At 36.0% G+C, this 23,487-nt stretch overlaps 2 protein-coding genes across 8 annotated transcripts in view; one reads left to right on the top strand and one right to left on the bottom strand.

Moving 5' to 3' along the window:
- The first annotated feature begins 67 nt into the window (after positions 1-67).
- LOC112564863 (suppressor of fused homolog) lies at positions 68-13,615 on the top strand. Its single transcript, XM_025239948.1, has 11 exons — positions 68-443; positions 6,453-6,587; positions 6,936-7,075; positions 7,373-7,515; positions 7,685-7,770; positions 8,037-8,109; positions 8,386-8,575; positions 8,843-8,933; positions 9,229-9,369; positions 9,510-9,717; positions 9,886-13,615. Exons 1-11 carry the CDS (start codon positions 292-294, stop codon positions 9,955-9,957), a joined length of 1,431 nt encoding a protein of 476 aa, XP_025095733.1. The 5' UTR covers positions 68-291; the 3' UTR covers positions 9,958-13,615.
- Positions 13,616-17,916: 4,301 nt separating this feature from the next.
- Positions 17,917-23,487, bottom strand: part of LOC112564862 (catenin alpha-1-like) — a 30,184-nt gene continuing 24,613 nt past the window's right edge. For 3 of the 7 annotated variants that reach the window (XM_025239941.1, XM_025239942.1, XM_025239946.1), the window contains 10 exons: positions 22,732-22,903; positions 22,088-22,220; positions 21,701-21,811; positions 21,054-21,246; positions 20,285-20,555; positions 19,864-20,029; positions 19,419-19,515; positions 18,914-19,105; positions 18,407-18,534; positions 17,917-18,058 (listed from right to left, as the gene is read on the bottom strand). In XM_025239941.1, the coding sequence (XP_025095726.1) occupies positions 18,434-18,534; positions 18,914-19,105; positions 19,419-19,515; positions 19,864-20,029; positions 20,285-20,555; positions 21,054-21,246; positions 21,701-21,811; positions 22,088-22,220; positions 22,732-22,903 (1,436 nt within the window). In that variant the 3' untranslated portion in view covers positions 17,917-18,058; positions 18,407-18,433. Of the gene's footprint in view, positions 18,059-18,406; positions 18,535-18,913; positions 19,172-19,418; positions 19,516-19,863; positions 20,030-20,284; positions 20,556-21,053; positions 21,247-21,700; positions 21,812-22,087; positions 22,221-22,731; positions 22,904-23,487 lie in introns of those variants that run through there. The other 4 variants (XM_025239943.1, XR_003099269.1, XM_025239944.1 and 1 more) reach the window with 4 other exon arrangements.

The following is a 23,487-nucleotide window of genomic DNA, read 5'->3' as shown; positions in this document are numbered from 1 at the left end:
AATAAAAATATTTATGCAACTTGGGTGGTCTCCCAGCGGAAAATGTTTTGGCTGTTCTATCAATTAGTTCTTATCTTCATATCTAACCTCAAGAGAAGTCTATTTCTGCGTTGTTTATAAAATAATTTACACAAATTACATATAATTTATTTCAATATAAATGATGTGATTGTATTTGTTGTATAAAATACATATTTGCAAAGTTACTTTGACAAATTACAATTATTTTAATGTTCGGTTCAGCAGGAGGTGACTAGAAGAGCGCAGATACCAGTAGCTGGATCAGCGAAGATGGTGGACAGAGAGAGCATTTACTCTGCTAACTTTCCGCACACTAATGTTCCAGTTACTCCACCAGGACTGGAAGCAATATATACAGCATGTCGAAGGCTTTATCCCGATCAACCAAATCCTTTGCAAGTAACCGCTTTAGTAAAATACTGGTAAGGAAGACGTTTTTTTCTTTGTCATGTACCTAAGGCAGACGACACTTGTGGGATCTCTGAGTCAGTCTCTGTTTCAGTGTTTGGGTAGGGCAGGGTTTTTGATTGGAGATGAATCGTTTTGAAGAAATCTTAGACCACGTTTAAGTCTGTTTTCTGAGTAATTAGCACATAATAAATTTACTTAGACCTGTGAAAGAAGTGTACAGATGAGAAAGAACTGTTTGTTGCTAACAGTGTAGCAATACATGTAACACTAAACTCTTCAATCACTATTATCCAAGATAACGGAACTCTTGTTATTATCACATTGCATAATACATGGTGCTAGAGGTACATATTAACAACAGTAGTAGATGCACAAATATGACTGACTCATTTCATTGTTTTTGTTTAGTCTGTCTAGCATTTAATGTCAGATGTATACAGTTTTGTGATTTAAAAAACTAAAATACTATGGATGTGGGACTAGTAAGGGTAGCATCACATAACATAGACATAAAACTCAGTTGTGCCTTTAAACAGCCATCAACATTGAACAGAACTATTTTAGAAGCATTAAAATGTGGTTAAGTCAGCCTTTATATGTTGTTTTCAAGGGTTTTTTGGACATTTCTGTTGAATTGAAAGTTTAGAAATTCAAGGCTAAACCTATTCTGAAACTCGCAGTGTAAAACTATTTTGTTATTGTTACATTTTATGGATGTAAATACTTGTTCTGTTGCTAACACTTTTTTACCACCAGCTGATTGGATGCCTACTATAACTATTCCCTCTTATTTTGAAGTCACCTCCCCTCGCTTTCAGTTGACCACTTAATGTATATCACTGTAATATTTTTCAGTGAGATTTATAATTATTTTGAAAGTTTATAAATTTTTAAATTCATAAATAGTTTTAATGTTAGTCCTTTGAAACATATACAATGCGAGTATTTATAAGTAATGAAAGTGTTAGAAAGGATTAATACATTCTTAAATTTGGGCAGAACTAACCTTCATCATTTTCAAGTATTCATTTGTGTACCTTGTACAGTTCACATTTGGAAAGAGATTTCTGGGTACAATAAATAAGATTAGTTAGGGTTTATTTTAAATTTTGTTAAAAAATCTTTTTTCTTTCATCGTAGAGACCTGTTTGCTCTGTCTGACCCATTTACGCTGATATCCTTTGTTGGTTCTTTTTCCTCATTGTTGTTACTTTGTTTCTCTGTTGTCTTTAGTACTTCATTGTCAACATTGTGAATCTTTCTATCCCTTAATGTACTACACGTATGACTTAATTTTTATATCTAGTGCTAATCTCATATATTCCTATATGAATATGATTCTGAGCAATATAAATTACACATTTATTATTTTCTAAATTGTGATTGTTTTTAAGTCATTTAATATTTTTGCCCACCTCTTTCAGCTTTGCCTTTCATCTTAGACTGGAACAAATGCTCAAACCTAGCACAGGCAGAATGGCAAATGATGAAAAAAAATAGGAGTTTAACTATACTAAGATTTTTTTCAATTCTGAGTAGCAGTAGATGTAGCTGTGCTTTTCTGTCAGAAAATTTATTGTTCATGCCTCAGTTAATTATTAACTATTCTATTAATGATTTTAATTTACTCTTTAATAACATTTAATTTCAGAACCACTTTGGATGGTTAAGTCCAAATAAAAATCTGGCCAGGGTCTACTCTCATTTTATGAATTTTGTCTTAGATCTTTAAAAATAAGGTAAAAGGTCCCATAGTCTAAAGGTCATAGGGCAGGATATATTATAGCCAGGTCCTTTCTCATGTTGTGTTTACCTTTCTTGATAAATCAGGTATGCAAATCAAGTTATGCAATCTCCCAGATTTTAAAATATTTATCTGCAGTCTTTAAAACATGTGAAATATATTAAAAAGTCTTAATCTAGTGAAAAAGAAAATAATTTGTAAAGTAAATATACCTCTAGCATGTTGACTTAAAAGGAATCCACAGGAAACCCTGTTTTCCTTCAGTATAATAGAGATTAACTATAGTTGCAGTTTTTGTAGTTTTTAAAAAAAAAAAAATTTGTTTCACAGTTTGTTAAAAGACAATTTTTTTTAAATTAACAAATAAAGTAAAAAAAGAACATAACTTGCGGAAAAATACTGCACTTGAGATTGTATTGACAGCTGTGTGTCAGTTTCTTTTCATTGTCTCCAAGTAATAAAGTTTGTTCCATCTTAGGTGTTTGTAACCACAACTGTTTCTGGTGATACATAAAACTGAGGTAAAACTGACAGAAATTGTGCTCTAGACAGTAGGGACATCTGTTTGTAATTGTTAATTAGTCTGCCCTTATCCTTTAACTGACAAGTCTTATTTTTTAGTATTTACTTTATCCCCCTATCTGTGTTCAAGTGTCAAAGTATCACATGAGCTTGCAGCAAAAAATACCAGGCCCAAAAGGTAATATCCACAGAAGAAAAGTTGGAAATGCTTGTTTCACATAAATGTTAATCAGCACCCTCAAGAAGAAAAAAAACCCACCTTAGTATGAGTGATACTGTTGAGTAAACTTTAAAATTGGCAAAATAGTAATGTGTTATGTATATAGCACATAATCATGCTCATGAAGGAGCATGCTATCAGTGCGTTAGACAAGCAGGAGACATGGACAGAATATGAAAGACTCTTTTCACTTTTATGTGAATTTTTTAATTAGGCAAATTTATTAAAGATGTCTGTGGCTTAAATTTCATCCATTGTATATCCCATAATGTACAGGCATATATGACCAAGTATAGGAAGATAAAATGACAAAATAACTTAATTTGGATAAAGACCTCATTTGAATCTCCAAAAAAATAAAGACTAGTGCCACCTGGAAAGAGATGACCTTTTGGAGGTCTCGGACCAACAAGACAAGGGTATATGAGGCATTTCGCCAGCTGATAAGGCTGCTGAAGGGTTGACTTGGCAATTATTGAAGGCCATCAGCTTGTGCTTCTGTAGAGCTTGTGTGGTAGTGGGGGGTCCACCTTACTAGTACTTCGAGTCATAGCTGGTGGTGGTGGGTGCTGCTATTTTGGCAAGTGATCCTTGGTCTTAGAATTAAATTGTAGTAGCCAACAAAATTATTTTCGCCTGTAGTTTTTTGGATGCAGAAACAAGCTTTATTACACTTCTATGATTATTGCTCAGAAGTCAGCAACACATAATCACTTTTGCCCTGTCATGTGTCATTTGAATTACTGCACAGATTTCTTATAAATATTTCTTGCCATTCCTATTAGAATTTGTGGTAATTCTGGTGTAAGAGCAAAATTAAAAATGAACAAAAATCGGTCGCAGTAGACTTTGTCCTCTTCGGAATGAATCGGCGAGCGGCAGCCAATCTGAGGATGGTATAGCCACCAGCTGAGCTCTAATTTGCCATCTTTTCCCGTTAAGCCCAGAGGTGGAGCAGTGGGCCTCCCACGACGACAAAGACATTTTTCTAGATTCCCTATGCAGTGCCGCGACCCATCCGTCGCATGTCAGTCCGTTAGAAGGCATGCGATGACCCTAGGCCTGCTGGGTTTACACGAGTTTCACCGACATCAAAAGAGTCCGACTGCAGGTGTTCCGTCAGCATGTGCTTTCGTGTGATTTGCCAGCCACCAACCCACACCATCCATTTATATACATCATTGAGCCAACGATAGTTTCGTTGCGTGATGAGCTTTACAATGACAAATCTTTATAAAATAAGAGGTAAAATAAGCAAGAAAATTCTTTTTTTCCATTTAGCGCTCGCCCTTTACGGAGAAAGAATAAACGAAGTAATTAAGTACTATGAAATAATATCCGTACTCATTTTTTATAATTATCATTTAAAGTCCAAAAAGGCGACAAGTTTTGTGTAATCAGCAAGCACTCACGAGCGCACACGCATGCAATGGAATATTAGCGTGGGAGAGGTCTTCTCTCTACCTCCCGGCGAGTACCGCAAACAATCGCAGTGTACTTCTCAATAGAGTCAGTTGAAAAGATGTATATGGCTTGACGACACTGCAGCAAGGACAAGGCGATGTGGGGGGTCTTACTGTACCAACGCCCCCCTGCTGGGCTGCTGGGAGTATCTTGGTGGGGGCTATTTCGCCGGCCTCCCAGGCAGTGGCCTTTTGGTTCTTCATAGAAAAATAGTTCACATACACTGTTTTCGATCAACCTTGTCTACTACCGTGTTTCAGCTGTGAAGAATTCAAAACCTTGAAGTACTTGTAATGTGACACCTTTCGGGAACTTGTTTTTTAAAGCTTCACAAAACGAGTGATTTTTAAGTAGGATATAAGTTTTATTATTAATTTATGGTCATAGTACACATCTTCAGAATAAAGAGTAAATAATAAGGTTAGAATTACCTTCAGATTGGAATAAGATCGAGTAATCCCAGAGCTTAAAATATCTGCATTTTATCTTTATCAAAACTCATTCATCTGCAATAAATAATTGAAGTTCTAAAATATCAGCCAGCTTATTAACAGTTTATTTAGATTTCTGAAAGAGCCCTTGCTTGAATTTTTCATTAGTCATAAATTCATCTTATAAATGAGAAATGTATAGATGCAAGACAATTATGTTTAAAGTGATTGGAGTATATTTTTAAAAAGAAATAGGGGTCATGCCTTTGACATTCTAACAAGCTGTTCTTGGAGTTTTAATACCTAAACCAGGACATTTGATACTGGCATAATCACACTCTTGACACTTTTTTCGATATCCTTGATTGACATGCTTGATCTCCTCCCCCCACTCTCACTCCTGGCTTTCTATGCTCCAGCCAAACTGAATGGCTGTGGTCTGCATGTGGTTGAAGTGGGTCTGTTTGAAGGGATTGGCCTGAAGGATTAATGGTTGTGTGGATGGTTCTACCTCCACTGAAGAGCAGACCTCCCACAGCAGTACTTTGCTGTAGATAGTTTGTAAGAGAGTTCAGTAGCATATGAACACATTACTACTATAAAAGGTTATTAGTGTGATATATGGAGGCTCAGTACTTAACAGAAACATTTATCTCTGTACTTAGCAGATAAAGTCACAATAGGACTTGGGGGGTTGGGGAGTTTGAGTTGCTTTTGAAGAAACACTTGACTAAGACTTTTTTTTTAAATTTCTTAAACTCTTTCAATAACAGTAAGGCTTACATATGTAGCCAAATTGTTGAGACCTTTTTTTTAAATGACAGTTTCAGTCATTTTTACCTGTGTATTAATTATGTCAATTAAGACTACTGACTGCATGTGTGCATGGACAATAAGGAGTGGAGGTGGATAGTGACTTCGCAAATATTGATTATTCTAGCACTATATTTTGCTGAAAGTCTAATTTTTTTTAATTTGACTGCATGAGTATAGAACTTGGAGGGATGTCTCCATGTGGAACAGACTAATATTCATTTTTTTTCACAAAAATATTTATGATGATCATTATCATGTAGTCTGATTTTTATGTTAATCACTTTAGTCAATTTGTTTGGTAGTAGCAATCAAGATTGCTCAAAAAATGGAAACTTTGCAACTCATCACATTCACACACCCACCAAGAAAGTTTCTTGTGTTTAAGACAAACTCATTGCACTTCTGTATAGCATACACCATAAAGAATATCCCATCCCTCTGCATTTCTTCGTGTAAGTCTAGAATTTTCCATTCTGCATTTAGATAGTTTTTTTATTTTACAGTCTTCTAAATATATGAAGATTTTAAGAGTAAGATTCTGTACTTATGGAGAGATCTTTATTACTGGTTTCTGTTTCATACTCAGTCTGGCCAAAGGAAGTGCGTGGCATTATTGTCAAATAGTGTCCAGCAGTGTAGTAACTAGCAACAACTTGTTCTTAGTTTTTAATGTTGAGAATTTTTTTCACTTACTTTTTGCTAACAAACTTCTACATGGTGATATTTAGGCACATTTTAAAAAATGGTTGCAGGCTGCACAATCTTATTACTCAATACACTGTGTGTGTGCATGCACATAAATGTTTTTGTTTTTAAAATACAGGTTGGGAGGCCCTGATCCACTTGACTACATCAGCATGTATTCAAACCCTGGAGACCCTGCCCGACAGATTCCTCCGCACTGGCATTACATCAGCTTTGGTTTCTCTGATCTTCATGGTGATGGAAGAGTTCATGAGTAAGTATTTAGAATTTAAGTTTAATCCCTCTACTACTTTCAAAAAATGTTTTTAACTATTTATTGCATTGTGCTTTTTTTTTTTTTCCTTTTTTATATGCATGTTAGTTTAGTTTATTTCTTGTTACTCCTCGAAGAGCTTAGGGCCACATCATGTGTACATGCAGAGCTCCATATTGTTCACGTTGAAAACAAATCTGCATATTCCTTATAGATATAATTGATTTCTTAACCCTTGATTTAGAACATGATTTCCTTAAATGTACTTTTTAAAAAAATTTAACATCAAGTGATAAAATGCAGTATCTAGATTTGCACTTAATGCAGATGATATTCTTGACTTTTCAGTTTAGGAAGTGGAACAGATGGGCCCAGTGGGTTTGGGTTTGAATTGACAATGCGGCTGAAGCGAGAACCAGAGGAAACAAACCCACCCACTTGGCCAGCAGCTTTAATGCAAGCCTTAGCACGTTATGTGTTTCAGTCAGGTAAGACATTTTTTGTGGGTGGGTGAGGAGTAGGATAAGGTTAATAATGACAAGCATTCTTATCTAAAGACTTATCTAAAGAAATGAAGAAAGTATTATATTATTATTAATGTACATTTTGCAAGAAACATTTAACGCACTGGATCTAAATCGCGACTATAGTAGTCATATTAGACTTCAAGTTAAACACTCATGGTCGGTATTGGTAAATAACCTGGATCCAGTAAAAGCTGCTGAATAAACTTAAAATTTCTGAAACTGAATCACATATTGGACTTGTGTTTTATTAATTTGCAGAAAATGTGTTATGTAGTGGTGACCATGTCTCATGGCACACGCCACTAGATGGCAGTGAGTCTCGCATTCAGCACATGCTAATGACAGAAGATGCACAACTGCACCCAATAACAACACCTTTTGGCATTGTTAATTTTATTCAGGTGGGGATCATTGCTTCAAGTTCTACTGAAGCTATATTCTCTAAGCATTAAAAGTGGCAGTTATTATATGTAATATAATTGTAATTTAAATAAATTAAGTGTAATTACTCTTATTAAATCTAATGATAAAATCAGTATTAAATACTTAATGCTCCTGCTGTCTCCACAGATTGTGGGTGTATGTAGTGAAGAACTGAAAGCAGCTCAGCACTGGAATGGCCCTGGTGTGATTGAACTGTTAAGATCTAAACCTAGGTAAGTGGTCACCAGATTTTACCAGCATCTTTTCAGTTTATCATTCAGTGTTTGTCAGTGAAACTTGTTGTTTTTTGTGTGTGTGTGTGTGTGTGCGTTCCTGGAATTTTATGGCTGCAGATATCTACAATAGCAATGAAAGAACAGCACTTGAAGTTAATGTGGCAGGACAGATCACATATTGTTTTGTTGTGACTTGATCTTTGTACTGTGTTTGATTAAAAAGAAATGGATTCCAGCCTGTTTTAAACTTTCTTGTGTTTCAGTGCTGGTGGAGCTTGGCTAGTAACAGATATGAGGCGAGGGGAAACCATATTTGAGTTAGATCCACATTTACAGGTTTGTTTGTTTTAATTGAGTGCCAATAAATTGTAAAACATTTAAATGAGCAGTCATATTCATTTTCCATATTTTAAAGTATTAATAATAAAGTATATTAATGTAGCATCTTTCCCCAGCACTAGACAAACTCTAAGTGCTTTACAAACATACAGGGATAATCATCACTGGATGGGATAGAATTTGGTTTTCCACTTAAATGCGCTAATATGCCCAGAGAGCACTGCATTTCATTGCTGAATTCCCAGCTTAGGAAAAAGTGTTGTGATTATTCAGGAGAGAGTTGAACAAGGCATCGAACAAGAAGGTTCCAATCTGAGTGGTGTCAGCAGTCGCTGCATGTGGGAAGAACCAGGTGACAATGATAATCACAGTACATACAGTGATGAAGATAAAGAAAACAACCGCTCAGAAGCTGAACGGAAGGGAAGCAAAGACTCAGATCGGCGAGAATTGTCAGAAATTGGTAAATATGATTGTACATTAGTACAGTGTAGATTAAGTTACAGGTTTATATTTGTATGTATGTTTGCGGCTGTGCAGAAAAAAAGAATGTTAAAGTTGTAACGAGCCTATTCATGATTTAGTTATGCCACCTTCAGCCAAAAAGTGTGAGAGATATATATATGTTTTTTTGGGTTTTTTTTATAGTTCCCGTTTGAATGCTTAGATTGTTTCTCACTCAATATATGATCAAATTGCTGGTTTTTTTAATTTTTTTTTTATCATTTAGAGTCAGAACAGATTAAAGCAACTCTCAAAAAAGGTCTTAGCAGTACACGACTTAATGTGCAGTCAAGAGAAGATGGTAGTGAAAATGAACAGTAAGTTATCCTTTGTGGCTGTTGTTAAAAATGTTTTGTGTTCTTTTAATAAATTTGGTTTTTTTTTTTTTGTTTGTTTAATGGAAAATCTAGACTTTAGCAATTATTATAACAAAAATTTAAACAAAACAATTTTATGAAGTGAAATTGTTATTTTAGATCATTTAAAATAAAACGATGTGTTGAACGAAGAGAAATTAGATTTAATTATCATTCCTACAGAGTTCTTGCATAAAGCAATATAAATTATGATTTATTATTATAATAAAAACATTACCTTCAATTTTTGCTGTAGTCAACACCAGTCACGAAAGGAGTCCTTTGACAGTACTACAAGTTCTGAAGGGCCTACAGAGCTCATTCGTACCCGCACTTTGGAGTCTGTGCATCTCAAGTTTAACTTGGAGGCAGGATCTCTTCTGCCTCTAGCTCTCAGGTGAAACTTGCAATAGATGTACCAAATTTTGATTTTTCAGCTTTATCGTGAGTAATAAATTTAGTATTAAGAAATTTTTATTGCTCATACTTTGGCACAATCAAATGTTCAAGTCATTTACACTTTGCACAAACTTACAGGGGCAGATTAAAACATGGGCGCCACTTCACCTTCAAGAGTGTTTTGAATGATGTAGCTGTCACATTAGTGTCACCAAGTGTTGTGGGATCCATCGCTGATGAAGAGCATCCTTTTGCTGCACATGGCACATGGCTTCAGGTACTCATCCAAGATGACTTCTTAGAGGAAATGAGTGAAGATCTTGAGGAACTTGCACGATGTGATGAGGTAATTTTTTTTCAGCCACTTTTTTGATTTATATCTTTGCAACAGAATATATCATCTGCATATAAAGTTGCATTTTGTAAGATTTTATTTATTTGAACAAATCTTGTTTATGTTATTAGTATTTACACTGGAGAGACATACAATTCAGATTTGGGCACCTTGTTTCAGATGATGTGTCCAAAAACATACAGCTGGCCAGAACGTCGACTATGCATCACTATTCTGGCCAACGAAAACTAGCCATTTGCGTTGAGTGGATGCTTGAATAAGGACTCTGGATGTTTACATATCTGTCTAGGTAACTGATATGAAGTTGACATGAGGCTTTACTGCACTATGGGGACTACAAATATCAGGGCCCTTTGTTTTCCTTGTGACTGATGTGCAACCTTTGCTTAACATGGAAAAATATAAACTTTCCCTTTTTAAAGGGACCTGTTAAAGAGGACAATTGTTGTAGTATGCATAGCTGGAGCTCATTTGCTGTGCACATAGCTTTAGCTCCAAAGTGGTTATTCAGTTTTGGAATGACATGGTCATTGTCAAAGCAAAGAAAAATAACAAAATAAAAACAAAATAACCCAACTCTTCAGTGGGTATATAGTCCAGAAGACAGCAGAAATAAACTATCCAGTCTTTCCATGGTGCTTTGTCTTCAAAGATTTATTTACACCTTGCATCTGTTACAAGGCGAGAAATATACAGTATGCTGTATGTAGTGCCAAGTGGGGACTGGCATAATCTGAGCCAGTTTGGTGGGCAGTTTGTGTTCAAATGGATATTTCCATCCTGTTGGCAGTATTCCTGAGAATTCAGAGGTTCTAAACAAAAAAGTGTTGGGCTGAGGGAGAAATATCAAGCAGGCAGCTGTTGTGTGCCGAACAGAGCCGAGTACCTGCAGCACAAGTATTGTGGATTTTTTGTGTCTACTTTGAGAGCTTGTTCCAATCTTCTGAAGAATCAACATGATGTGGATAAATTTCTGCCCTATCCATGGCATTAAATAAGACAAGGACAAGATATATCAAAGTTGTATTTAATGTTGTGATAATTCAGTCTGAAGTTTTAGTGTTCTTTAATAAAACTGCCAGGACTGACAAAATTCTTTCAAAGGCGAATTCCACACTGGTGCTTGTTTTAATTGGGTGAGGATCTCTTCATATATACATTGGAATATGTAAACAAGAAAAAGGAGAGTCACCTTTAGAGCTGTGGATTTATTTAGACAAAATATTTTGATGATTTGAAATTTGGCATATATAGTATGAAAGTGTGTGTGTGCTGCATGAAAGGCATTTGCAAGAAAAAGAATTGTATTATTGCTTGCATTGTTCTTTCTGGTTATGCTACATTTATGCCTTTGTGTTCATATCAGTAACACTCTTTCATGGTCAGGTACACAATGACTTATAAAACACGGAAAATTACTGTTGTTAATAGATTGCTAACTCAAGGTGTTTATTTATTTAATCATATGTTGACAAATGTTAACATTTGCTGCCAGAAACATATTTCACAATGTTATGTATCCTATTGTGTTTAATTTCAGTTTGTGAATTTAGTTCAGTATTTAATCAGGCTTTCACTTTTAGACATAACTGTCCAAGATTTCATTGGCATTAATGTGACTTATTTCAGGTCTTTTTTTATGCATAAAATAGCACATGTGCGCGCGCGCACACACACACACACACGAGTACTAGTAATTCTTCACCTCTGGAAAAAAATTCTACATGAGAAAACAAAACAAAAAAATGCAAGAATACAGTGAGATGTTTTCACAGGCATCTATTTTAACAGTGGTGCTTTCTAAAAATATGAGAGTGGACATCATCAGTTGTGAATGAGCATGCCTATATTTGTATGTTAAATATGATGGGTTCAGCCATTTTAGACTGATTTGGATTTTGTCCCTTTTTTTTAGATAGACCATTACAAACCATAGGTCATTAGAGAAACTGATCTGAAACAAGGCTTTTTGTCTATCAGTAGCAAGTTTAGCTACATCGTACTACCTTGGTACAAAGGGGATTAAGTAGTATTACAAGCCCCGATGTACAGAGGTGTGCTAAAAGAGTAAAGGTATACACACATAGCTCTTACTTAATACCATTAATATAGCAAAATATAAATGGACAAGTTCTAAAATAGTTTTTCCTCTCCTTTTCTAATTTTTGCTTTTTTTTTTTTTTTTTGGGGGGGGGGGGGTATATGTTTTCTGGGCATCTCATGTTAAAATAGGATGGGAGCCATCTTTTCATGCTTCTTTTGGTATTTTGTACAACCCAGGAAACACAACTCATTGTTTTCACTATTATTTACTTTTGTAAAAATTAACAGCAGCAAATGTTATTTGTAATAAAGGTATCATGGTATTTAATTGGAGTTCAACATAAAGTTCAGAAATGATGACAGGATGTTGTGCTGTCATAAAAATGTACTGTGATTTTTTTTTAGCTATAATGAGGCATGCCATAAAAAAAAAAAGCTTATGTTTGTGAAGCAGGACTTGACCTCATTTCAAAGCACTGGGGCAATGCTGATGCTAAAAGGTTTGTATCTTGCAGTCTTTTAACAGTCATTTGCTCAGAATTTTGGTAATTAGTGTCTTGGACTAAATCCAGTCATTTTAAAATAGTTTTGCACCTGGCTTTGCCTTGAAGGGGAGGTATGTGCATATTGGTGCAACTTAAAAGGGTTTGCTGCTCATTGTTTTCTTCTGCTGGATGCAGAGATGATTTTTTTTCCCTCAGTTTTCATGCCTGTATGTCTTAAAAGCTTTTGATTGAGGGAATGTTAGTTTGTACAGATTGCTTTTTGGGCATATGTTTAGGTCCTCCTTTAATATTACAAAATTGCATGTTAAGATTACTGAAGAGTATGTATGTAGTGGGGGAGTGGAGTTCCCTTTCATACAGCTACTTATTTCTTTATTTCCATCCTTCACGCATATTTGTGATTACGTGCTGTTAAATGAGAGGCACTGTATACAAGTGCAAATCTACATTTATATTGAAATATATAGAAAAAATAGTGTTCATTTTATATATAGAGATAAGATTTGTATTTTTAGAGTCTTTAGGCAGTTTGAATGTTCTGTTTAAAAAAATCAGTTACAAATTCTAAATACAAAAGCCCTAGACATCCTATGTATATATGTATATTTGTGCTTTAAAAAAAAAAAAACAGCAGCATGAGGCAAAGTAGCTTCTTATTTAAAGGATAGTCATCATAAAGGGCATAACTGGTCATTGGAGCACTGTTCATAAAGAATGAGAGTGTGGAATATGTGACCTGCATTTGTTAATGTAAGTGGTGTGTAATGTACTGACATTTTAACATGACTCTTTTGTACATTGCTTAGATCAAGTGGAAGAGTTTAAAGGACTTGAACTGTGGGGAAGAGGGGAGCATCCTCTTTATTTGACAGTGCTTGATTATCGAGCATGGTATAAAATAACATGTCACATGTCTATTTTAATATGTGAAACTGAAGGCAAGATATGAAAGAATAGTTGTCAGCTTTTTCACATTAAAGACATTTATCATATGTAAAGAGGAACATCATATTTTGTTCTTAAAGATTATTTACTGTGCAAAATAATGCATTGTGATATCCACCAAACATTTAGATTTTCCGACTTAATAATACCATGTTTTCATTGCCAAATTGGTTACAACATTCTTAATAAAAGATATCAAGTGCATAAATAGAGCGCCTTAGCATAAGAAAGTACAGAGCAATCATAAAATGGCAAGACTGATTATGAGCCATCATACACTAAATCTTTGCTACTCGTTTGCAGTCTTGCTAAGCAGCATTTAACATTTTTTCAAGATGATTTAGTTAAAAGCTGCCTATGATCTGAAATATTTTTACAGATAGACACCAAAAAAAGATTTCATGTGCACTATATTGTAGTATGCGTGTGTTTTCCCACATCAGTTTTCTCACTGGAGCAGTTTGGCCATCATTCATACTCTCTCTGACCCTAGTGTATGGAATGGCCTGCCACTGTATGGACATTACAGTGGCAATGCTATACACATTCCGGTCACAGCTGTTACTTTCTCCACCTTCTATGTTTATTTATGTTCCTGGCAATGTTCACTATGCATGTGTGCCTGACTGTAGCACCCTTCTTTGTCATAAGACATCATGACCTACTGCCCCTTGTATCTTCTAAAGCACATTGAGCTCATCTCTGTGTGGAGAAATGTGCTCAATAAATCCTGCAGCATTATGAAACCTTGTACTCCTTCCACCCTAAACTATTTACTGCTTCAGGTGAAGCAAAGATTGAACAAAATACAATATACACCTTATAATCTCAGCAGTGCTAATGAATGTGCACACACACACACTACCATTCCCACACCTTTTCTGAACCTGTAACAAGTACAACAGGATCCTAATAAAGTCAAATCTATTGACAGAACTTGGGCTGCAAACTCTTAAAACGGTGCTAAACAAAATTTTCTTTTTTTTTTTTTTCATTAAATAAAACAGACTTTCTCTAATCATCATGCACCCACCTGAAATGTTACCTGATTCTGATCATTTCTGCATCAACAAGTGATAGCCAAAGACTGCACACTGACTAACATTGATTGCTAAAGCCAGTGTGCTAAATGTCTGTTAAAGATTCCTGCTTTCAGGCAAAGATGAAATTTGTCTCTGAGTAGAAGAGAAAAAGACTTAGCACATCAGAACTCTTCAGTAAAAGGTGACAATAAGAGTCCCCAATTTCTAAAACATTTCCCCAGTGAGAAAAGAATGTGAAGATCTTAAACTATGCTTGCAAAATAACCCAGACTGTTCATTTTACTCATGACAATGAGATGAAGTACTGCAGTCTGCAATGTTAATAAGAGATGGAGGACTGTGAACCTCCATTCGTCGTAAGCCAAGTTCATCAACATCACTTATTTTGCTCTGCTGGATTCGGTATGATGCTAATTTTTTCTGCCACCTGGTCAGCAAATCTACAACCTGCTTGTCGCCTTCAATGCCCTCTCTTGGCTCCAGCAGGTTCTGCAAATATGTTCAAGATCTTTATGTTAAACTACAAATTATTAAACTAAAGACCTTTTTTGGACAGACAAAATATAAACTTCATAATTTGTGTAAAGGACACAGAAAGTTGCTCGAGCTATAATGCAAAGATTCCCACAGTTTACTTTTCAAAAATGAATTCAAATTATGCAAATTCATCTTTGTGTCCCCATTCAACTTACTGCAACAGACACTCCTTCAGCTACAGAGAACATTTCTTGCACTGCTTGAACCAGGTTAGTAGCATTTCTTGCAAGAATGCAGTCTCCCTGCACACATGTATGCACCCATATATACACACAATTTTCAGTTATCAGCTGAGGTATAATTATTTCTAGGCAACTCCTTCAGTTAGCTCCTTTAGTACCCTAATATGTTATTACTGAACAGCATTTTTGTACCTCACTGTGCATCACCACATATTTGTACATTACTGTGCTAAGAATCCATTATTTATATGTGCGCATACAGAACTGCACACATGAGGAAAATATTCTTGAGATAAATATAAAATTCTTCAAAATCTAACATAAGCCCAAAAATCACAAGATACAGTGTCTCAATACATAGCATACAATCATTCATAATCCAAGCTATTAAAGATCTACAACTTAACAAATCTAAGCATTTTTGCAATTCTACATCCACTAGCTGTTCCAGATGCCTTCAATGTGTATAAGACCAGCACACTGAGAGGGAAAAAAGTCTTACCTCAGGATTGTCAGGAGAATTGTGCAGTACACTAGCCACAATGCGCAGCTGGGTGGAATGGGTTGCTATCTTCTCACCAGCACACTGCACTTCCTCTGCTAACCTGTAAAATATGTGAAATATTTGTCCCAAAATAAATTCTAGTTATGTCTATAGGATGGTAAATACTTGCCTTGCAACTACTATGAATATGAGGTGCAGTTTCTGCTAAGAAAAATGAACTTCTTTGTCAAAACATTAACCAGGGTGCTTCAATTTGGTGCAGACAGAGAATATCTTCCCTTCCCATCAGCTTCATCAAACAACATTGTTTGCTAAAAGCATGCTGACAATTATATTTTTGGAGCTTTAATCTTCTTAAAAGATAAAAAAGAATTTGATATAACACTGTATTATCCACCTCTTTCTATAAGATTCGTTTTTGCAGTGCAAACATCTTCACTGCTACAGTGTTTTGCACACGGTAATGCAAACTGGGTAGTTCACAAAACATTAAGCTGTGCGTAAATTAATGAATATTTAAGGGAAGAGACTGTTGGCTTCTTCAGGGAGTGTTTTATTATTACTTCCCTTAAGGAGCTAAAAATAATCAAGCAATCAGGTATTTTGTTATATTTGAAAGTAGGCAATGTCAGCTGGTGAAGAACCATGTTTGAAATGATTGCGGATTATTCATTATGGAATTATACTTAAGCAGCTAAAAATTACTATAATAGTAAATAATATTTGAAGTCTAATGTATACTTCAATAAAATATTTCATTTCATTGTTTGGCACTATGTTTCTATATATCGTGTTAACAGTTTTATAATTTCTGTAACCTGATCTCATGACTGGAGCTCTCTCTGCAATAAACAGTTACCATTTTTCATTTGAATTAAGTACAAGAAAACAAAAACTAAAGTTCTTGCAGATCCTATCATTTACATGTTTAAAAAACGCTCTTTAAAACAGTGTGTTAATGATGGTTATCTTTATAGTAGGTTAATAGGTGTAAATATTGGAACACATTGTACTTTGTGCCACCACTACCATTTCAAAAGTTCTGTTGCTTTTCATCTACACTGAATGGGTTAACTGTTCAGGATCTAAACCAAGCATGTAGAACAGTCTTATACCTGTGCTGCTGACACATGGCCTGAAGGCATCTAGCAAATGTGACAAGTTCTTTTCCACTTGCTGCAAGGGTGAGCCCTAGTAATGCCATTTCACTTGAATCCTTTGAAAGAAAAAGACAACAAAATCTCAAGGTAATATATGCGCTACTTGGATTTTACTGCTAAAGTCATATCTTGCCAAACTTCCGTCTTCTGTAAACATTACTCCTAACACCCTTTCCCATAATGCTAGTCCTTTTCACACCGTTTCTGTTGCAATATCATGTTACAGCTCTCTTGTTCTTGTTATTTGGTTCCTCTTTGTGTTTTCTGTATTTGATTTTATTCTTCATTTAGTATGGTTGTTTATTCTTTTATGGCTCATATGTTATTTGTTTTCCTGTCCCTCATATGCTGTCCATGTTTCGTTCTTGTTCTTAAGCGCTAAAGCCATGCTCCTTAGGAGTGTGAGTATGCGCTTTACAAATTTTGGATTTATTATAATTATTAAAACTGCCTGCTGAGAATTTTAAATATGCTACAGCTATAAAAAAAATACAGGTGTGTAACTGCACAATATACACAATACCCACCTTTAAAGAACTCCTTCCATGTGAAAAATCTGCCATCTGCTGGCAAATTCTTGCCATACCTTGTACTATACGCACAAAGTAATTGTCATCATCTTCTTCCCATCCAGTAGTTTCACCACTAAGGTATTTTGCATTTCTCTTTGGAGTTCAGGGTCAAAAAGCAACAAAAACCAGAATTTAGTATTATGAAACAGAAATTGTAATATATATATATATGAAAATATTAATAATATAAATCTAATTTAAAACATTCAGTGAACATAATCTGCAAAAGTTTGCTAAGGAAAATTTTTTTGGAGTTATGGTCTTTCTGCCAAGTTTCTTTCTGTCCTTGCATAAATAATTATGTTTTCCATGTATGCATATGAAGGCATACACATATATACTCGTCTGCACGCACACACAGACACACATAGAAAGGAAAACAGCCTAATAAATTTAAGAAAGATCAATACCAGCCAAGAAGCATATAGTGTACTGCGTCGATAAGGGGATGACATCGGAGCTGTTAAAACCGGTTCACAACTGTAACAAGTAAGGTAAGTATAAAAACCTTCATCTTAAAAAGATACTTTGACAATCACTTTAAAAGCTAAGGCACTTTAACAATCATTTGGAAACTTGCAGTGAATTGTCATGCAACGTCATGGTTTTAGGCACTGCTCAATAAAGAAGGCATCCAAGCACCTTCATTGGCCGTTTTCCCATCAGATACCCTCACCTGCTGCCTACAGGAGATGCTGTCTGCATCACCATGGGTTCTATCACTCCTTGCTCCTCCTGAGGCTGGGCTGTTGTGTGATCAACTTTGTGATTGGGAGGCATCAGCTGAGCTGGCCGCAGTGGCTGTGGGTATGATTGAGCACTAAACTGACGCTCAAGCCCTAAAACGATAGAGCAATATGAAGAATATTTTTATTTCAATGAAAATTCATTTTAAATGTGAATGATACACCAAAAAAGAAAAAAATGCAGATGTTTGGTTTTAGCTTGAATCAAAGCTTTATATTTGTTTCTTAGGAAGGTTAAATTTATGCATAATTTTTTAATGCCATAAACAGATGTTTAGCATGTCTGAGTAAAAGTGTGTGTGGCTGGATTTGTTACTTAAACATCTGATGTCAAGAATTCTTAAGACGTTTGTTTCCTCCAGTTAAAGATAGAACAGACTCCACCTCATCTCCTCCTGAGTACCTTGCCCTGAAATATCAGGAAATGACAATTTTCAGTACCTTCAACAAGCCCTGGTTTAATATCACTCATGCTGCGAAGAACACTGATGAGATGGTATACCTTGGCTCCCCACTGAACCCAGCTTTGTACAGCTCAGTTTCTTTAGATTTCGGCCTGGAACCAGCTTCTGGGGGTAAAAAGTACCTCATACATTTGTTTAATAACATCTGGCTATGGCTATAACTTCATTCCACTAGCATGCAAGAGGAATAAAGATATAAGCATCTTAAACTATAGCACATTCTTTCTGCATGTCAGCTGAACTGCTAAGATACTAATGAAGCATAAAATGATGCAGTCAGGCTGATTTTCACCTGATCAACTCTGAGTTTGCACTAGAGGCATATTTTACAATGATTTTCTTTAATGCTGAATATTTAAAGTAAATATATTTTGTATCATCTAATACGTTTTTGATTTTAAATGACATTAAACTGAAAAAACAGCACTCCAAATGAGAATAATATGCAAAGGAAATTATTCCACTGTTTAGTCTAAAAACCAACCTGAAGCACACAATGCTGCAGACTCTGTGATCATGGCAAGCAAAATGTTTAAATCATCAAGGCAGCGTCGCACAGTGGCTCGTTGGGGAAGTTCAGAAGACAGCTGAATAGCCTGCAAAACTTTCTGTGTGGCATTCTTTAGCTTGTCCGCCAAAGCGGATGCTTCAGTCTGAACTGCCTCTTTGTGAGTACCTTCATACAGTCCACAGCACTTTTATCTACCTTCAGTGTCACAACGAAATCAAACACTTCTCCAGCCTAGATCAAGCAATAAATATACCACTGTTTATACAAACTTCAAATTTGGAATTTAGTAAGATGCTGTTGACAAACTATATTGACTCCATCGGGAAATGCATTCTATAAATTCTATTATTATTAAAGTTCATGTTGTAGAGTTTATATGACTGTCACTTCTGAAAAACTGACTTGTGCCGGTTTGTGGAAAATATTATATGACCAAATAAAACAGTAAAACAAAAAGACCCAATAAACCATTCTCTACCTGAAGTGGAAGTGGCTGTGGCCAAAATGAGGAGGTTGTTGACAGGGGCAGAGAACTTGAGGCAGTACCGGCGGATTAGCTGTTCAGTTTCAAGTGCCTACATAAAAAAAGTCAATTCATATGGTGTGCAAGTGTTGCAATATGGTGGCAACCAAACACTAGACATGCACAGGAATTGCAATAAAAACTGTAAAAATACTTAAAGCCTGGTGAGTTTAGTAAACAAAACACTACTGCATATAAACAAGCATCTCTCGTGTCTCTCTCTTTCACACACACACACACAGTGTAAGGACAGACAAACTGAGGCACTGATGAGACAGCTTTAACTAGCAGAAAACTTTGAACAATCTACATCTGTACTATGACCTGATATGAACTGTGACCTCCCATCTACACCATCATTTCATATTATGTTAGCAAGATCTCTCAACAACCCACACACTTTTTCTGTCCAGTGGCTTCGAGCCATGCCTGCATCTAGTCGAGCAAACAGCTGTGCCTGGGGAAGGATGGAATCTATAGGGTTTTGCACAATCTCCGTCACCTCCTTCATGATCTCACTTAATGACTCCTTCAGCTCTTCACAGCGTTTTCTTGTACCTGAATCACTGGCACCAAAATATGCATAACGCTTTAAGCAGCTATACTGCAGATATTATTCATTGTTTTAAAAAACGAACTTTAATTGAAACATTAAGAACTTTGAATACAGTTGACAAGATAAAGAAAATATTTTCAAAATTAAGAAAAAGCTTTTAAATGTAATGTAGTAAGTCAATGTGTACAAGTTTGTTTTTTTTTTTTTTTTACTGAAAACCAAGAACAAAATAAAGACTATGAGAGCAATGTAAGGTTGCACCCACCTGCTGGAAAGACATGTTAGCATGTCCTTCAAGCGAATGGTCTCTGTCTCAATCAATGCTGCAACTTTATTGTCACAGCTGCTGAAAATACGACTGGAACTAGAAACTGGACTGCTGATGCCCACAGTGGCTGGGATACCCAGAATGGACTGGCCAGTATGAATGAGTATGTCAGCCATGTAGTCAAACTCAGCCACAACACAGGTCATCAAGGTACACCACTCTCTGCCCCACTGCACTAACTGAGTCCTCATGATTGCATTTTTGTCACCTGAACACAATGATTTTAGATTTTTTTTAAAAGTAACTGAAAGCCACACACATATAAGTGCACATGCAAATAAATACACGCATGCATGGATGTGCATATACATAACACATTACAGAGCACAGATAAAACCTAAAAAAACAAAATGTAACGGGTCTTGAGCACTTGACTGAACAAAGAAAATCCCCTGCAGCCTGATATTTGTACAGTGACTGAGTAATTTACTTGTTATTCCCTGTTTCTCTAAGAACTTGTAGTTTGGCTGTAGTCTTCATTCTCTTCCTACACCGTATTGTGCAAATGGATGACACATTTTCTTATTTCCTATTCTCATGCAGATGATAACACTTCCACACTGTTGTCTCTACATCAGGTACTTCCTAAAACAAGTTTCTGGACCAAATTGAAAGTATCACATAGAAATTAACTGTCAAATAGTAAAGTCAACATTCAAGCAGATTGCTTTCAAATTAAAAAAAATACATGAAAAAAATGGCTCACCAGCTGATGTGGAGGAGGTTGCCATGCAGTCTGCAGCGGTCTTCAGAGTGGCTGTCACATTCTCTAGCTCAGACTGAGTGTTGCTTAAAAACTGGATAATCTGTGCGCCAGCTGGCACATGGCAGCCCTCTAACTTTTGTGCTTTTCTTAAAAGCTGCTTCATTTCACGAAAGTTGCTGTCCACTTGACCAAGCTGTAAAAATCAAGAAACATATGGAGGACATGCAGTCCTTTTTTTTTTTACTTGTATTTTGGGTTGCTATTGTTGTGATCTTTGCTCTTCAATTCATGTGTAAATTAACAAGAATGCCATCTTTGAACTTCAGAAACAAAGATTCAATTTCCTTGCAAACCCAGTCAACTCATTCAGTTATGGGCAATGATTTGCTTTCAACTGATAATTTAATCATTGCTTTTATATTTATTTTACATTTATAAAACCAGTTTTCTTCTGGATGAGCAGGATAATGCTCCAGTCATAGGCCCAAACGAACCTCAAACTTGGGCACACTAACCTCTGTGCACTAATCTGCAATGAACCTCCAGAAATGTACATTTCCTTTGTTGTATCGTTTTTAGGATGATTAAAGAATAGCAGAACCATTAACATTATTTAAAACTGAAATTGCACAAGATGAGAACACTACCAGATGCTTAAGGCTGGTGGGATCTTTGGCTGAGACAGTCTGTATGACCTGCTCCATCAGCACAAGCCAGTCCCCTGTCGCCACATCAATTACGATCCGTAACCTATTACACTGAAAAGACATGAGAAAACAGTATTGTGTTCTATTCTCTACTTATGAAAGGTTCCATCATATAAATGGACATTTTGGGTGAATGTTTATTGCTACATCTTTGGTGAATGTTTATTGCTACATCTTTATGTACATGGAAAATTTGATTATTACTTGCTGTAGGTCATGATGTCAATTAGTGTCTTTTCTATAAGCCACATTTGCATGTTGGCATGTGTGTGTGTTTAAAATTTAAATCAGAACCAGAGAAACATCAAAAAATGCAAAAAGACATACTACATCCATCCAGCTGTCTACTAGCTCCTTCAAAGCATCAGACTGCCCCATGTCTCCAGCCAGCACAAATCTGGCCATTTCTATCACTTGTGGAGCTAGTCTGTCCAGAGTCACAGTCAGCTCTTGCATTTCCCTATAAACACAAACAAACAATCTGAAAGTACAGAAAGAAAAACAATTCTATCAAACAAAAACCAAATGAGGCAACAGAAACCAGAGCTAAAAGCTTCTGCATCACAGCAATTCATGCTATTAGACTCACTTGATATTTTATAGACTTCAAAACAGCGGGGTACAAGTAACTTATGCAAACTTAACATAAATCTGATCACTGTAACAGACACTTGAAGCAAAAGTACAAGCAGGACATGTAAATATCTTCGCTGTAGATGGTACTAATGAGGTCCTTCAAGCTGAATGACCAAACAGTTAAGTGAGTGGGAGTGTGAATACTCATGTTACTATTATGCACACTTAGTGCATATATCTACTTCAATCAAATAAAGGATGTCTTTTATTTAGCAGACAGCTAAGGCTTGGTCAGTAAATTTAATTGAGCCTCAGTCATCTACAATGTGGGAGTGTTGACACCACAGCCTACAACTGCTGCCTCATCATTATTAAGTCTCCACAATTTAACCTACCTTTGCCAACTGACATGATGACAATGGTCTAACAAACAAAGTGCAGTCTCCACCAAATGAGCTGTCCATCCAAGCATGTCACCATTCCTTTCTGCTAAAGCTGTTGCATCACCTGCAACTGCTGCTGACACCAGACCGTTTCCACACACCTGCACAAGTCTGCTCACCTCCCCTGCATTTAGCACAGTAAAATTATGAGAGCTAGCTAGACTAAATCTAATGACAATGACTTGACAGCACTCATGTTTGTAAGGTGATTCTCTACTCCAGCATCACAACCTTCCTGGGGCTGAATGCTTAGTTTGCTGCTAACTACTAGCTTAATGGCTATAACCTAGCAGTCAGCTAAACTGCTAATATTTTATAAGCATTTTAGTTGTCTGCTACATATCAGTTATTCCACTAATGCTTGGTGGGTACCTGTGCACCTAGCCTCTGGTATCCCTGTCATCCAAGACTCTGAAAACACTAATCATTCTTTTCCAATATCTCAGCATTGGGCATAAGGAATTTTCTGTCAGCACCCAAAAAAGAACTGGGGCTATAGCTAAATGCTATTTTTCATGGAATGGAACCACAACAGATGGTTAAATTTAGGTGCTAATTTCCAGTTCCTGCCATAATAACACACAGACAAGCCAGTCCTCTCTTTGAAGGGAACATTTCTTCCACACAGTACTTTCCATTGCTCAGTTCTGCATGTTTCAAACTGCTCCTGACTATTTGCAAGAGATAGTTCCTCCATACCAGCCGTCA

This window comes from Pomacea canaliculata, linkage group LG5 (genome assembly GCF_003073045.1).
Source record: "Pomacea canaliculata isolate SZHN2017 linkage group LG5, ASM307304v1, whole genome shotgun sequence".
In the NCBI taxonomy this organism is placed as follows: Eukaryota; Metazoa; Mollusca; class Gastropoda; order Architaenioglossa; family Ampullariidae; genus Pomacea; species Pomacea canaliculata.
This window is presented reverse-complemented; position numbering and strand designations above follow the sequence as displayed.